Source organism: Siphateles boraxobius, unplaced genomic scaffold (genome assembly GCF_051911475.1).
Source record: "Siphateles boraxobius isolate OS27281-9 unplaced genomic scaffold, OSU_SipBor_1 5, whole genome shotgun sequence".
Classification (NCBI taxonomy): domain Eukaryota; kingdom Metazoa; phylum Chordata; class Actinopteri; order Cypriniformes; family Leuciscidae; genus Siphateles; species Siphateles boraxobius.
In genome coordinates, this window is record NW_027509141.1 from 22698832 (window position 1) to 22715378 (window position 16547).

General features: G+C 36.9%; 2 protein-coding genes across 5 annotated transcripts in view; both read right to left on the bottom strand.

Annotated features, from left to right (window-relative positions):
* The window catches only part of tfeb (transcription factor EB), a 36836-nt gene extending 28194 nt beyond the window's left edge, over positions 1–8642 (bottom strand). Inside the window, exon 1 of one of the 3 annotated variants that reach the window (XM_077203313.1) lies at positions 8406–8642. The gene's annotated coding sequence lies outside the window, so the exon portion shown is untranslated. The remainder of the gene's footprint in view (positions 1–8405) is intronic. The other 2 variants (XM_077203316.1, XM_077203315.1) reach the window with 2 other exon arrangements.
* Positions 8643–10136: 1494 nt separating this feature from the next.
* On the bottom strand, positions 10137–15856 carry tmem183a (transmembrane protein 183A). 2 transcript variants are annotated; one of them, XM_077203323.1, is made up of 8 exons: positions 15640–15856; positions 15446–15535; positions 14335–14499; positions 13423–13582; positions 12834–13014; positions 12667–12747; positions 12430–12585; positions 10137–11463 (listed from the first exon to the last, which is right to left on the bottom strand). In XM_077203323.1, the coding sequence occupies exons 1-8, from the start codon at positions 15701–15703 to the stop codon at positions 11278–11280; spliced, it is 1083 nt and encodes a 360-aa protein (XP_077059438.1). In that variant the 5' UTR covers positions 15704–15856; the 3' UTR covers positions 10137–11277. The 2 variants fall into 2 exon arrangements, with proteins under 2 accessions (XP_077059438.1, XP_077059439.1); XM_077203324.1 differs by lacking the exons at positions 15446–15535; positions 15640–15856 and adding an exon at positions 14588–14716.
* Between the last annotated feature and the right edge of the window lie 691 nt (positions 15857–16547).

Here is a 16547-nt window from a genome sequence, read left to right on the forward strand (position 1 = left end):
TTTGGGCCATGGAAGGAGTGTTAGAAACAAATCTGCATTTCATTGGTCTGAACAGCTGCGGGCCTGTTGCAGTGATCCAGCTCCTGTGTAGGAGGCCATGTTTATGACCAAGGAACTGTTGTGTTCCTGACAATAGCCTATGGAAAGGAGGATATTTCTAGACCCTGACTATGTCTAAACCAGCTGGTCTGGCATTTCTATTATTTTCCCCTCAGTTTTTCTGATCAGGAGGAAACTTAAAACTTGTGCATTTTGCAATGACATTAAAATGTATGGGTGGGATCCCAAAGTTACATATTCACAGTCTGCTTGTAGAGTGTTTTTGTAATAACGTAGATGTTATTTTAGACAGGCTGAATAAAAGGTTTAGAGAAAAAAAAGTGACATTTAGAATTTTCCAATATTTTACCAGATACGGAACTTGGTGGAACTTTCTATATGAAAAAAAAAAAAAATTATATATACATATATACACATATATATTAAACATTGATTTATATAAATATATACATTATAAATTATTTTATTCGGTCTGTTTCAGTTGTCAAGTGTGACCTAAGTGAGGAAATACCAGAGGGTTCAATTGTTGGTGAGAGCTTAAACAAGAATTCTTGGAGATACTTGGAGATGAGCCATCGGGTTCTTTGGGAGATATGTTGAGAGATTAGGAGCGTTGGTAGCGGCTGAACACTGTTTGCGATTGTCAATGTTGCTTATTCTGCATTACAACGCAGGATCCACCTCCCCCACTCAAAACTAGCAGCATTTACGTGACAGTATGGCAACTATGCCCGGCTTTGGCCTATCTGGCATGTGTGTGGAGAGAGAAAGGTTGAGAAAGAGAGGCGGGATGCTTTGGGACCTTAGTCAGAGGGTAAAGAAAGCAACCATGTCCATGTTTAGCTGTGTGAGATTTACAGACCAGGGTGATGCTGAAATAAACATTGTGAACGCTGTGAGACAATATGGGAATGAGAACAAACAAATGTCATTTCATTTGTTATTATTACACAATATGGTAACTCAATGCAACGGAGGACAACTGTACACAGATGATCCCAATTAGACTAAACAGCACAATGTCTGGTCATCATTGTAGCTTATTTTGGTCAAAGGCTAAAACACCGTTTGTTTTAATTACATAAATCAGATTGGAACTGGAGATTACCCAACACTTACCATGTTTGTACGCAATATGCCTCAAATGGTAAGTAAACAGGCCCTGCCACATGAGACTACTGTAGAACAGTGGTTCCCCCATTGTCAAAGCCCCCCAAGATATTTCTGTAACTAATGTAATGAAAAAGCTGCTAATTTTCAAAATAAAAAAATAAAAAAACAAAATTACAGACACGGTCTCAATATATTAAAATAAGTATATTTTTAATAAATTAAATATTGATTATTAAAATAATTATATTTCATAATATTCCAGGGGCCAGTTGCATAAACATAGCCATTATGTTAAGACTGCATCTTATAGACCTAGTCTGACAAACTAGCAGTTAGTTAGGGGTATAAGTCTTGCTTTTCGGTATCAAATTAGACCAATCTATGTTTTTATATAACTGACTTATATTTATGAACAGTTATAAAAATGAAAACAAATCTGGTAAATAAAAAAAAAAAAATTAATTAAAATCTAAAAGTGTGTGAATAACAATAAACATTTGTTTTAGCTTATTTTAATACTTGTTTTGTTTTATTTTAAATAATCTTGATGCTCCCTAGTCAGCCCAGGACCCCTGGTTGAGAACCACCATCTGATTTGCACATTAATATACTGAAATCACAACTAACGTTTAAAAGCTTGAACTACTGTAGAAGTAAATATGTATCATGCACCTCTTTTAATGACCATATTATCATCCTAATGAGGAACTTTAAATTAAACCATGTACTGATACTGCTACAGATTCCTCTACTGTGTCTCTGCATACGTGCTACATACATTTCATCTCATGAAAAGGCTTTTTGTATTTTAGCAATAACCGTGTGTGTTTTCAGAGGGATAGGAGACTGACTGGAAAAACTGTAGAGCAACAACAACAACAGATCATTGGTCTGCTGGGTACAGACATTATAGAAACTTAAAATACATTTGTATCACTGTTGCTCTCGTAACTGTCCCAGAGCCAGGGGTACAGGGTTGGGATCATAACAAGCACTGTGCTTTCAGGGCTTCACTTTCCTCAGTACACTGTGAAGCCCACATTACTGTTTCTATCCTCCCCATGTACACTTTAATTACCTTTGATTTGTATCTTGAATACTTAGAAACACCAAGACTCTCCAAGAAGTGTAACCATTTATCACATTATCTTCACTCCCTGCTAATGCATACAGTGAAGATGAGGCTGAAGTTAAACAGGATATTGCGCTTCTGTATACATAAGAACAGGATCGCCTGGTCGGGTTTCAGGTTGGATTGCACGGCAACAGCTTTCTGAAGTCATGAATTAGGCTGCTACACCATGAGCATAGAACTATTATGAAATATGCACAGTAATTGTTGCAAATTACATAATAGATCAAATCAGGTGATTTTGAGGATTGTCCAATAGATGGTTTAGCATTTCAATTATAACATTAAAGTTTAGGATAGATGTTTAAAATGGATAGTTCGCTTAAAAAATTACATTGTGTTGTTCCAAACCTGTATGAATTTATTTTCTGTCTTTGTCCAGAAACAAACTGTTTGTGTCCATACAATGAAAGTCAATGGGGTACAAAACAACAGTGGACCCAATTGACTTTTTATTTTATGGACAAAAGTAACATTAATACACTTTTCAATATATATATATATATATATATATATATATATATATATACACAATTTTTTTGTCTCTGTGTGTTTGACAGAAGAAGAAAAAAAGTCATCCAGGGGTGCGTTTCCCGAAACCATTATTAGCTGCAAGTTCCAATGTTACCAACATAGTTAAACTATTTGGCATTTTCCCGAAACGAACATTCACAAACAACAACGCAAACTTACGTGGTTGGAACTACAGCTCTCAACCTGTGGTTAGAAGCACAATTTCTTGTTAAATGACATGGCACTGGCGCAATAAGCAAACTAGCACTCAGTATATTCTATATACTTCATTCATTTAAATATATAAACATTTTAAGCTATAGCTATATTTTAGTGTCAGCAATCAGCACCATTTTATAGAGTGCGTAAAATGCGCAAGGGAACTCCGGAGTATAACGTATGAGGGAAACCGTGATGAACCAAACATCAAATAAAGCAAAATAACATGGCACATAATGAGTAATTCACTGTTTTTGTTCCATGTATGTTACAGCAGCATCTCTGAGATCTCGAATAGATTATTTAACAGAAGTTATTACTCCTCCACCTGAGTGTGACGGGATTAGGATAGTCCTATATTGTTAAACCAATGTGGGTCAAACCACAGATGTAGAAACGGTTTCAGAAACATATTACTACAGTTTCAGGAAACAGTAGTGACTAGTTGGTTTGTAAAATGATGCATCGTACTATGGTAGATAATAAACAAGTTACGAACATCATTGAAGGTGAAATGACTCCAGGTTTGGAATGTCATGAGGGTGAGTAAAAGATGAATGTTCATTTTTGAATGACCTAGCCATTTAAGACCACTACTAAATAACTGCTTTCCAAACAACCTCTTTTTTTATGGATCATTTTATAATTTTGCAGTGTCATGTAAAAACTGGTCAAGTAGACACCACCAGAATGAGTGTCTCATCCATTTTGAATCTTCAGTTTTGCTAAGTAACAAATCTCTGCCCATGGCGAACCGAGAGGCTTGCTATTGGTCGGCGCTGCAAATTCATGTGTAAAAGTTCTCAAAAACTTGAATCCAATGAAATTCACATAAGGAGATTTCTTTGCCACTGGAAGTCCAACAGGCTGATGTCATCAGAGAAGGAATGCCATGGACCCTTTTCACATTTCTGGGTGGAAGCGGAAGTCGTCAAAGTTGGGTAAACTTCTATAGCGGTGAATGAGAGACTACATTAAATATATTTTTAGTGTTCCCATTTGTTCAAATAGCAAAAGAAAAACTCCACAATAGTGTTTTTTACAACTTTCAAAAAGAGGGCAAGATAGAGAAAGATTGATAACGGCAGTCAGAAGAGAGAAAGATGGCAATTTTACCATCACTCCCATAGCCACTGTACTAGCAACACCCTCACTACAGCGTTAACTAGTTTCTTGTAATTTGTTGCTAAGGTAATATAGACTCACCTAAAGGATTATTAGGAACACCTGTTCAATTTCTCATTAATGCAATTATCTAATCAACCAATTACATGGCAGTTGCTTCAATGCATTTAGGGGTGTGTTCCTGGTCAAGACAATCTCCTGAACTCCAAACTGAATGTCAGAATGGGAAAGAAAGGTGGTTTAAGCAATTTTGAGCGTGGCATGGTTGTTGGTGCCAGACCGGCCGGTCTGAGTATTTCACAATCTGCTCAGTTACTGGGATTTTCACGCACAACCATTTCTAGGGTTAACAAAGAATGGTGTGAAAAGGGAAAAACATCCAGTATGCGGCAGTCCTGTGGGCGAAAATGTCTTGTTAATGCTAGAGGTCAGAGGAGAATGGGCCGACTGATCCAAGCTGATAGAAGAGCAACTTTGACTGAAAAAAACACTCGTTACAACCGAGGTATGCAACAAAGCATTTGTGAAGCCACAACACGCACAACCTTGAGGCGGATGGGCTACAACAGCAGAAGTACCACCGGGTACCACTCATCTCCACTACAAATAGGAAAAAGAGGCTACAATTTGCAAGAGCTCACCAAAATTGGACAGTTGAAGACTGGAAAAATGTTGCCTGGTCTGATGAGTCTCGATTTCTGTTGAGACATTTAGATGGTAGAGTCAGAATTTGGCGTAAACAGAATGAGTACATGGATCCATCATGACTTGTTACCGCTGTGCAGGCTGATGGTGGTGGTGTAATGGTGTGGGGGATGTTTTCTTGGCACACTTTAGGCCCCTTAGTGCCAATTGGGCATCTTTTAAATGCCACGGCCTACCTGAGCATTGTTTCTGACCATGCACATCCATTTATGGCCACCATCTACCCATCCTCTGATGGCTACTTCCAGCAGGATAATGCACCATGTCACAAAGCTCGAATCATTTCAAATTGGTTTCTTGAACATGAAAATGAGTTCACTGTACTAAAATGGCCCCCACAGTCACCAGATCTCAACCCAATAGAGCATCTTTGGGATGTGGTGGAACGGGAGCTTCATGCCCTGGATGTGCATCCCACAAATCTCCATCAACTGCAAGATGCTATCCTATCAATATGGGCCAACATTTCTAAAGAATGCTTTCAGCACCTCGTTGAATCAATGCCACGTAGAATTAAGGCAGTTCTGAAAGCGAAAGGGGGTCAAACACAGTATTAGTATGGTGTTCCTAATAATCCTTTAGGTGAGTGTAATACAAAGTATAGTGTTATAAATGACAATGTACATACATATTTCTAAAAATGAAAATTTTAAAAAATATTGCTGGATTACGATGTTGATGAATGTTTAAACGCATCATCACATTCTGTGAAAAGGGTCCATTCTAGAGGTGGAGCAAATGTTCACATTTTGACTAAAGATTACAAAGACAAACAATTTTGTCCGTGGATTAACCTGCACTTAGTAATATGTTCATTTTAATTCCATGCAGAATTTTAGGCTAAGATTCATCGCAAAAGACACACTAAGCTGACCAAGACTGCAGATTTTTCATAACCAAAGAGATCTTTTATAATTCCTGAAAATGTTCTCAGACAGCAAAACCATGGCAAAAAAATATGTGCACCGGACTTTAGAAACAGAACAGTGAGCTGTATTGTCCATCGTACATTCTACTTTCTCAGTCAGTAATGCCTCCGTCATTGTTGAGAACAGCTGTTGCATTAAATGGCCCACTGCTCTTTCTCTCTCCACGCTTCATCAGCTTCAAGTATCGCCTCAGAGTAGAATTGTGAAAACAAGCAGAGAGGAACAAAATTTGGTTTCACATTTACAGGAAAGGGTTACATCTACAAAGCAGGCTTTTGGCGCATGATTTGGTGCAAGAGTTGGCTAAAAAAAGGCACATCTTCTTGACCTTTGTGCTGGCCTGAACATAGGGCGCTAGTTGTTCAACCAAACAATACTGAATTACAATTAAATCAAATGATGATACTACAACAGTCAATTCATTTAATTTTCCTTCTGACTTATGTCACAGCCTATATATGAAAAAGGGAAGAATTTTAATACACTTGTTCATTTGTGTACAACAACGTATTGTTCCCAAGTTCCAGCAGCTCATTTTAAGTCAAGACGACGGGGTCATGTCTAGAATTAACACAAGTGTAGTTTATGTTCAACTAAAATGCTTGACTCAAAGGCAGCGTAACGGAAACAAAGAAACAGCAAGCCAACCCAAACACCCAAATGCACAGTAACACATGTGTTTACCGTTGTCCTCACTGCTGGGTGTTTGTGTGTCCACAGGTGTGTGGGAGAGGTGAGTGTTCTGGAGTTACCTTTCATCAGCCATACTGTCTTCCTCTCGTTGTATATCTGATTCAAGTCACTCAATTGCATCAAAACAAACACATAACTGTCGCCTAATGCCCCGACTTTGTTCGGATGAAATGCGCTGGTCAAACGTGTCGGCGCGTGTGATGGACAAGGCTGTGGTGCCACACCAGCGACAACACTATGCGTTTATCTCTTACTATCAGAGAGGATAGATAAAGCCTCCAGCTTTCTGTTGCTCTTTGATATGACCTGCGGGTGAACTTGATTTTCTGGCATGTCAGAAAATTTCTCCTACGGATGATTCAGCTGAACTACAAAAAGCAGCGGAGGGAACGTTTGGACAGGCCCATTCAGTTTAATGAGAAACAAAAGAGCCAGAGGCTGAAATTTTTCAGCGTGTGAAAGTCAACAAAATCAAAGAGAAAACTAACTTACTGAACCTAACTAAAGTTAAACACAAGCGTCCTGTCATGTTAAATTCTCACAACACAAGTATTTTTTTGTGACAAAAGTTTTTTTTTTTTAAAGATACATTAATATTGTATCAGCTGAATGACTAAAAGAAAAACTATATATATTTCTCAGTCTTTTATTTGAGAAAAAAAATTAAATATGCAGTCAACACCATTTAATTTTTTTCTAATTTTCCGTAGTGAAGGTTTGTGTAGGATGGCAGAAGGGAAAGACACAATAATAAACAAACAAGGGACTAACTTTATACTATCAGTTTAACTGAGGCAAAAACCTTACATACATTGTTTAGTTTTTTGCTTTTTTGCTTGACTAAATCTGAATACTGGATTATACTATAGCCACGTACTGGTTTTTTATTGTGTGGGTAATCTGATACTTGAACCAAACCAACGCTATCATAAAAACACCTAGCTACTATACAACTCTCAAACAGATTATAATGATATTGTGGTTGGGATTAGTGACAGAATGACTGTTCACTACACAGTGATTATGTCACCATACTGAAAGTAAGACCAGACTGCATTCACATGCACAAGCATATTCAGATTAATATTGGAATATATAAATTACTACTATATTAATATTCATATATAAAACATTGCAAAAATAATTTTATTGCGAGTACGTTTATTCAGAATATGCTCGTTTTCGTAAGAAACTCTTAATGACACTATATGGAGCTATATCAGAAAACTAGCATGTGCATATAAACATGGTTAATGTGTTCTCTGACATAGATCTGTAGCCATACTGAAGTTGTCATGGTCATTATACTAGGAAGTATATTCAGATGCCTTGCTTATGCTGCCTATAAATAACTTGCGCGCTATATTTGTACAATATGTGTAAATAGCTTAAACTTTTATAGGGGACGCATATGTGGTGGTTTGCGCACGCTGCGCTGTTCGCATTACATAAGACGCTGTTTATAGCCTACATATTAAGAGTTTATGCAGATATCAGCAGTAGCCCGTATGGGTCTGTGCCAACAATAAGCATATACAACTTGCAATAACCATGCATTATGTCAATATATTTAAACACTTGACCTAGTGAACAGCATCGAAAATAAATATATATTCAATAACAAAAATAAAGACGTCACGGAGCGTAGACAATTTGAATTTAAAGCTTAGCTAGTCATTTCAAGCATTACTAAGTTTATGAATATAAGTTACAGTTGAGTCACTTTCGCTCTAACAAAAGTCAATGACTTTCAAAAACGAAAAGCATACGCACCAACTGCATTTCTGCCTATTGTAAACATGTAAAATATGTATGTAAAAACCGTCGCTATGGAATAAGCTGGAAATGAATGCAACTCAAGCAGAGGCAGACTTATTTAGACACAAGAGTGGAGCGCAATGGGCTGTATCACTTACCCGCTGAAGGTCAGAAAGTACAAAGTTGGGACGTAGTTTTTTGGAAAGGAGCGGCAGTTGTGCAGACTTCAAGTCAACCTGGTATCAGTTCCCTCTACATTCGTATGGAAGCGAAACTGCGAAAGAGCACCGTTTACAACTTCTCGATAATTTCTGCAGAACTCACTCCCCTGTGTGATGTGCGATTTGTTTTCTCACTGCGCTGTGATGTGACAGCGCTGTACACCAGTCACCTGTAGGCACTTGTGACAGCCGCATCCACCAATCACAACGCGCACAATGCATTGTGGGAAATGTCGTTCAGTTCGGACAATGTTAAAGGATGACTTTAGTTTTTATTATGTAAACCTTAGAAAATACTGTTCCGCAGTGCCAAACAAATGTTATTCTTTCTATGGACTTTTATGAGCAGTTTTTTTTCCAATATCATGCCTTTAAACATTACATTTAAATACCTCTGTGGTGAAAATCAAGTTTTTAATGTTGTTTATATGTCTATGTGTTTTAATATGCTTTAAGACAAACCATGTGCAAATTCATAAGTCAACACCATCGCTCCTTAAAACTGCAGTGAAAAAAATACAGTCTCAAAATTGCTGTTTGAAATCGCCGGTGTTTCTTGCATCACAAACTACTAACCAATCACATCAACGTGTATGTGCAGGCTTTAGCATATCTTTAACTATGCTCTGAAGCAGGGCCGTCTCAATAGAAGCCAGGTTATCCCGGTATATATTTTTCTATTGATATATATAAAATAAAACAAACTACGACGATGTTATGATGAACTATATGCCTTTCTCCACTGACATTCTAAGTGATTCAAAGCATTTCTAAGGATACTAATTTTTAGAAGAAAGCTGTCTGAGAAGGCAAACGAGAACAGGTTTGTGTAACATAAGCAACACATTATTAGCGGTTTGATAGCAAAAGGCTAATAATATTAATCACCTGTCCTAAAGAACAATACATAAAAAGTATTACCATTCTGATACATCGACTTTTTAGACGAGCCTGTATAATTCACTCTTACCAATCAGTTTCTGGTTCAAACATGGCTGAATTAAAATAGTATTTCCACTTGCCATTATGCAGCGTTTACTACAGTAAAGTTGAATGAGTGGATCTCTAAACTGTTGTGAGTGAGTGGAGGCGGAGCTAATTTCCGTATTCATGTTTCCGTGTTTACTAAACGAAGCAAGGGTGTAGTTACAAGATATTTTAAGGCATGAAGAAATATTTTTCACAAGAAAAAGATGTTTAAATATGTAATTTTGGTGATCAAAGTTGATTTCTAAGGGATACAATTTACTACAGGAGGACTTTAAAATAGTTATTCTAAATGTAACTAGATTAAGATCAAATGTTGTTTTGCTATAGTTTAGAATCGTATATTATCTAAATTAACTGATAATGAACAGTCTGCCGGTTATTAGTGCAAATAAATTTAGCCAGAATGACAAATAAAAGCAGAGGCAGAGCAGCTGACTGCATGTTATCCCTCACTCAGTACAAAGGTATCATCTTCATTGTGATTGTCAGTTGCAGCATTCAGTTGTCAAGCATTTGTTTTATGCACTGCTGTTCTTAACTTCAGCAAGTATATAATCATACACTGTGTAATTCAGTGGTATTACAATCAAAAACAAGCAACATAATCAGACAAACACCACTATCTTTTCAGCCCACCGGGTGTCAGTATACTTTCCCATGCAGGACAGAACCACAGAACAGATTCCAGCTCATTTTATTTAATAGCGAAAAACATCAGTGCCCTCTGACGCAACTTTCCAGTCTAAAACAAAAAAGCTGCAAGGCTTAAAAGAAACTGAATTTACTTCACAAACTTCTATATTTGATTATAAGAAAATACATTTTTAACATTGATTTAATCTATAAGCTTAATAACTTCTTTATCACAAACAATATCATTATTTTAACCAAGACACTTTAATATCTACAACACTTAGAAACTTCCTCACCAATGCAGTCAATTAGACAATTGCCACTTTAACTAGGCAATCATACATGCACCGTAGCAAAGTTGAACTCATAATGGCCCCAAAGAAAGCACTGAATACATGAAATGTCAACTTTTCTTCCCTAAATCTAACACCAATCTAAAAGTTATTCAAAATGTGTTAAGCTACACCTCTCCCGCGCAGCCTTAAGAGACTTTTCTTATCACTACGATTTTTTTGATAGATTTGAATATTCATCCAGTTTACCGAATCACAAATTTGCAGAGACAGAGTAAAAAAAAAAAAATCTAAAGTTCCGGTGAATCTTGGGAATGCTATAGAAGACAGACAAAAGCAACCAACTATAAAAATCACATGATTCAAGATTAGAGTCGTGCAAATCTGACTATGCAACTGTTACGATGCCTTGATGCTAAATTACTAAATCACTTTCAAAAGGAAAGAAAAGCACACCATGTACTTATGATTACTTCTGTCATATTTAATTAGATTTTTTTTTTCGCCATACACGAAAACTGAGGGAGGCAAGTACAGTCTGTTCAGAAAGTACATTTGAGCACTTGGAACTAGACCATTCAAGAATTTTTTTAGGTGGACTTAAAAAAATAAAAAAAACAGGTTGAAAATTAACAGTATGAAATCCCACTTTGTTTTCATTTATGTCAAATTAAATATGGCAGCTACCCAAACTATTAAAGGCAATTTCCTCCTACAATGTCCTGAGACTTTGAGTTAGGACTTCTGATCAAACTAGAATGTCCATAAAAGCAGCACACTAAGCGCAAAGCCTAAAAATCAACAGAAAAACAAATAGTGACTGCCAAACCGACTCAGGACTTTATGATTGGTTGAAACGGGCCCGAATTGAAAGGTTGGTGGAGTTCATCAGTCTAATTATATGAAGATGTGGGGTACTGAGGGTGCCACCAGTCGAGGAGACGCACGCTGTGGACAGGGTCCAGCACTACCTGCACCCCCTGTTCACCCCTAAATTTCCTTCCTCGAATGACTGGTGAATCCTGGAACTCCAGGCGCACTCGGTGGTGCCTCATGTCTGTGCTCACATTAATGTTGAACTGAAAGACAAGGAGCGAAAGATTCTTTGTTATTTAAGACATCACCATGACGGCTTGTGAAAATGCAAGTAAAAACTTCAGAAAAAATGAATGTGGCAACTTCACCACTAGGCATAATGCTGAAGTTCCTCTCAGGCTATAGATTCAACATTAAAGCTGGATGTCACTTGATATTTGTAAAAGCTGGAATTTACTACACACAACTTTTAGAAAATCATACATTTGCAGACCTTGTAAATGGTTACAGAAAAACTGGGCATCATTCAATCATTCAATCAAACACTAACAGATTATCAGTCGTTCCGAACCCTAAAAGCACAAACTTGTGCAGATATTGTGTTCTCGGAGACGTACAAGTAAAAAAATAAATAATCCCACTCTGCTGATCACAGAGCTGTGCTGCACGGACAAGCTGCGCATAAAATAAATCGCAGCCTTTGCCAAATCCCGTGCGGTTTAATTTCGATTAATCATGCAGCCCTATTCTGAAGTGCGCATTTGATGGACACTTTACTACGGGAGAGGAGTTGTGAATGGCTGTAAAGCGACAACTGATGCCGAATGTTGTATGGGCGAATTTCACTCACTGTACATATTCACAATATATAGAACATTAAATTGATAGTTCACAGTTAATGGGCCCCATTAACTTCCATAGTATTGTTTTGTTTGTTTTTGTGATACTATGGAAGTCAATGTGGCCAATGTGGCCCACAAACTGTTTGGTTACAAATATTGTTCCAAATATCTTGCTTGCATTTAGCAGAAGAAAGAAATTCATACAGGTTTGGAACAACTTGAGGGTGAGTAAATTACAATTTTAATTTTTGGGTGAACTAAACCTTTAATGATCTGATGATCAGATTAAGCAAAAGGATTACAGATATATAGTACAGCCTACTCCTGTAATTAAACATCGTTATATACATAATCATAACATGTTAAATAGATGATCTCATAACTCACCAAAGTCAATGTCATGCCCATCACAACAGAAGTAAAAATGAAATTGAGGGTAGTGACCCGCAGTAGATAACAGTCTGAGTCTGGATTAGTGTGTACATCTTTATACTGCTTGGGCAGCTGAAGACTCATACTACATCCATTTTTGCCCTTGGTTGGCTGGAAGTTAAAATAAAATTATATTAAAACAATTTAATCATCTCATATTCTGCTTTTACAACAATGTTGTTGTGGGCATACCAGTTTCACAAACTTGAAGTTGAATTCCCACATCGGCTCTGGCCTACTTCCAGAAACTTTGTGGATCCAAAACAATAAACACTATAGGAACCAGAAAAAATCCTCACATTAAATGGGTAAATTAAATGAAATTAAAATGAAGCATTTAAAAGAGAACGTATATCTACCTTGGAATTGAGGAGTGTAGTAGGTGTAGATTCAGGAAGAGGAGGGCTTTTGGACACCCGCGAGCTAAAGGGCTCATATAAGTGAAAAAGCGAGCGAATCACACGGGCACGAAGACAATGCATCCTTGCAATAAAATCAGGCTGAAGGCGATCGGGGAGGTCTGCATCAAGATTATAGTGCCTGGGGACAGGTAAAAACATCAAGAGGGAACTTAGTCATGCATAAATGCCCTGGATGGGGAAAACAGAAATGTCTAATAGTGCACAACAGTGCCCGCATACATTTTCAGGAAGCATGGTTCCAAAAGTATCTTTTTATCATAGGGATTATAAAAAAAGTCTTTGTTAAAGAGTTATGACATGAAGAAACCAACCAGCTACGAGGTGAACCAACATTACAAACTTGAAAAATGGGACAAAAAGACAAAGGTACAAGACTGTGCACTTAACAGCTTTAATGAGGGGACAAAAGGACAATCCCATGAAGCATTGTGTGAATAACAATACAATTAAAATTATTAATTTAAAGATTAACCCGACTGTTGCAATATTACTAAATATGTTAAATAATTTTTTTTCGGCAGCCCACCTTTTGTAGAGTCGTTTCCAAAATGCAGCAGTGCATGTGGCAGTCCACGCATTCTTGCAGATCAAAGAGAATCTACAGACGTCTTCTGGACGAATGTATGCAGCAAGCACAAGCCAAATATCAATGGGATACTCCTCTCCATCTATGTTTTCACTGTGTTCTGACATTCATAATGACAGGGTTTACTTAATCTCAACAAAAAAGAAAATTAATAATATCAGAATACATTAGAACAGGGATTCCCAAACTTTTTTGGTCAGCCAAACCCCTTTTACCTAAATAACAAATTCAAGTAGTACCCCTTAAGTTAATATTTAAACTTTTAATTTAATATCAAAATTGAAGGGTAAGTTCACCATTTTTTTTTTTTTAATTTCTGTCAATTAGGCTACTCATCCTTGTGTTGTTCCAAACCCATTAGACTTTCATTCGTCTTCAGAACACAAATTCAGATATTTTTAATAAGAATTTGTAACATTTATATAACGCTTTTCTTGGCACTCAAATCATTTTACTAAAGGGGGGGGGGGGGGGGGGGCTTGGGGGAATCTCCTCAAACACCAACAATTTGCAGCATCTACCTGGATGATGCGACAGCAGCCATACTGCACCAGAACGCCCACCACACACCAGCTTATTGGTGGAGAGGAGACAATCAGTATATATGGGGGATGAATTGGAGGCCATGATGATCGACAAAGGTTAATGAAACCTAAAATATTTGTATCCCTCTTTTGAGGGTCTTTTCAGCCAAAACTCTGGATTTCTTTTACAATCTTCTCTTGAAGCATTTTTTTTTTTTTTTTGTGATTGTTTTATTATGTGTCTTTTCATTAACTCACAAACCCACTTCAGTTCCCTCATAAACCCCAGTTTGGGAACCTCTGCATTAGAAAACTCACTAGTGGTTACCTTTGCATCTTTTGTTTTTCTTTTTGCTGGACTCTTTGATTTCATCCCCTTCCTCTGAATCCAGTTCATCACTGCTCTCATGAACTGCGTTACTCACACCGACTGCAGACGAGAGCACTTCCTGCACAGGACCCTGTGATGCCTCGAGTCCACAGAGTAATTTCACTGAAAAAGAATAAAGATCACTGTGGGTTTTTTTATCTTAAAGTGTCAAATGTCATCATAGCAATTTATACTGATAATCTCAACATACTGGTTAACAGCATCTTCTTACTAATCTGAACTAGAGGTGTTCAGTCCAGCTTTGGGAGATTTATCATCCTGAAGTAGAGTTTAGTTTCAGTTTTAATCAAACATGCCTGAATCAGCTAATTAGGCTGTAATTGTAAATTACAGGCAGGTGTATAAAAGGGATAGTTAACCCAAAAATGAAAATTCGGTAAAAATTGACTTAGCCTCATGTTGTTCCAAACCAGTAAGACCTTTGTTCATCTTCGGAACAACATGAGGGTAAGTAAATTATGACAGAATTTTACACCCCTGGTATATGCTTTTGTTAAAGTCATTAGCCTGCATTATTTCAACTTTAAACAATTGTGTTTAACATCAGAATTTGTGGTGAAAAACTACATTACCCATGATTCTGTACAGAAAATTCCACCAATTAGATCAATGTAATCCAGTCGGCCTTCTCTGCGCTTTCAAAATACTTGAATATTTGAGAACATGTTATATGCATATTTTGCAATAAACTTAAAATACCTTGTTTCATATTTAACCAACATGTTTCAATGAGTAGTTTTTAATTCTATTATTATTATATATTTTGATTGTATTGTAGTTCATTCCCCCACTTAAGCCTAAATAAAATTGTAATGTTGTGATTCACCTCGTAGCTGTTTGGCTTGTTTCATGGTTTAAAACTCTTAAACAAAGACATTTTTTTAAGTCCTATGAGAAAAATGAATGGAATTATATACTTCCGGAACCAACGCCACTGAAAATGTGGGCAGACACTTATTATCTTACTATTGATATGATCTCAAATGAGTGACAGGCTGTCCCGCCATGATTACTGATTTTATGGTGACTTTAGTATTTCTGAATTTACCTTCTTTTTCAATTGCATTAACAACAGCCTTTTTGACTCTTCCTGACTTCACGATGGCTGGATCAGCGTTGGCATAGTCAGCCACTGTTACTGTGAGAAAAGGATGAAGGAATACAAAAAATTAAGTTGACATTAAAATGTACTTTGGCTATTCTATAGGTAACACACATCAGCCCGTCTCGCTCTATTATTACCTGACTCCGAGCAAACATCTTCGGCTTTAAATTTCAGCCGTTTTCGGTTCCCTTTCTTGGGCATGACGCGAGCGGGGGTTTGTGGCCGTTTATCGAGGCTGTGTGCCCTGCCATCTTTCCAGCAGAGGTAACGAAAACCCAATAAAAATGAGGGTGAAATTAAAGAAAGCACCTCCAGGATCTTCAGCCATTATGGATCTGACACTCAAGGTCGCGTACATTCTCGCGAGATCTCAGAGGGCAACCGACTCAGAAGACTGGACGCTAATTGGACGCAGAAATCATATGTGAGATGATTTGTCCAATCAAACGGTGTATATTCATAACCCCAGGCTTCAGAGAAAAATATGTACGTTTTGAACCGGAAAACCATGACGTCATCTCAGCTGTTTTTTGTTTTGTTTTAGAAGTTCTAGAAGTACTAATATTTATACAAATAAATATATTGGAAAGTCACTAAACATTAAAAAGACTACTGCACCTCGAGAAAAGTCATTTTAGGTGGAAGTTTAAACGGAATCTTTTTAGATTCTGCATTTCTAATAAGATTTATGAGATTCACATATCACATATCTATTGTAAACACATTTGATCAAGACCATTTGATCGTGTCGATGAAAACTGTTTGACATAGAGCAACCAGAAAAAAAAGTTTATTTTTTTGAACAAATTTTCTCCTCTTTTATTTTTACTTTATTTAATCTAAACCTTTTTTTCTTACTTGATGCCAGTAATGTAATGCACAAAAATCCAACACCGTTGAATAAAATACGGATTAACATTTAAGAAACAATTTTATAAATATGAGATTTGCTACAAAAGATGCATGAAAAAAAATCCCTTTTAATTTTTTTCTACAGTATATATATTTAACACTTCATAAGTCCGTCATTTCTATGCACCTGCCT

Bases quoted from the DNA above. Each gene is read 5' to 3' on its own strand.
- tmem183a (XM_077203323.1), bottom strand. From the start codon at position 15,703: ATGCCCAAGAAAGGGAACCGAAAACGGCTGAAATTTAAAGCCGAAGAT. The intron at 14,500-15,445 runs GTAAATTCAGAA...ATTCTTTTTCAG, and splicing joins TAATGCAATTGAAAAAGAAG to TGAAATTACTCTGTGGACTC. The intron at 12,586-12,666 runs GTATGCCCACAA...TTTAACTTCCAG, and splicing joins ACTTCAAGTTTGTGAAACTG to CCAACCAAGGGCAAAAATGG.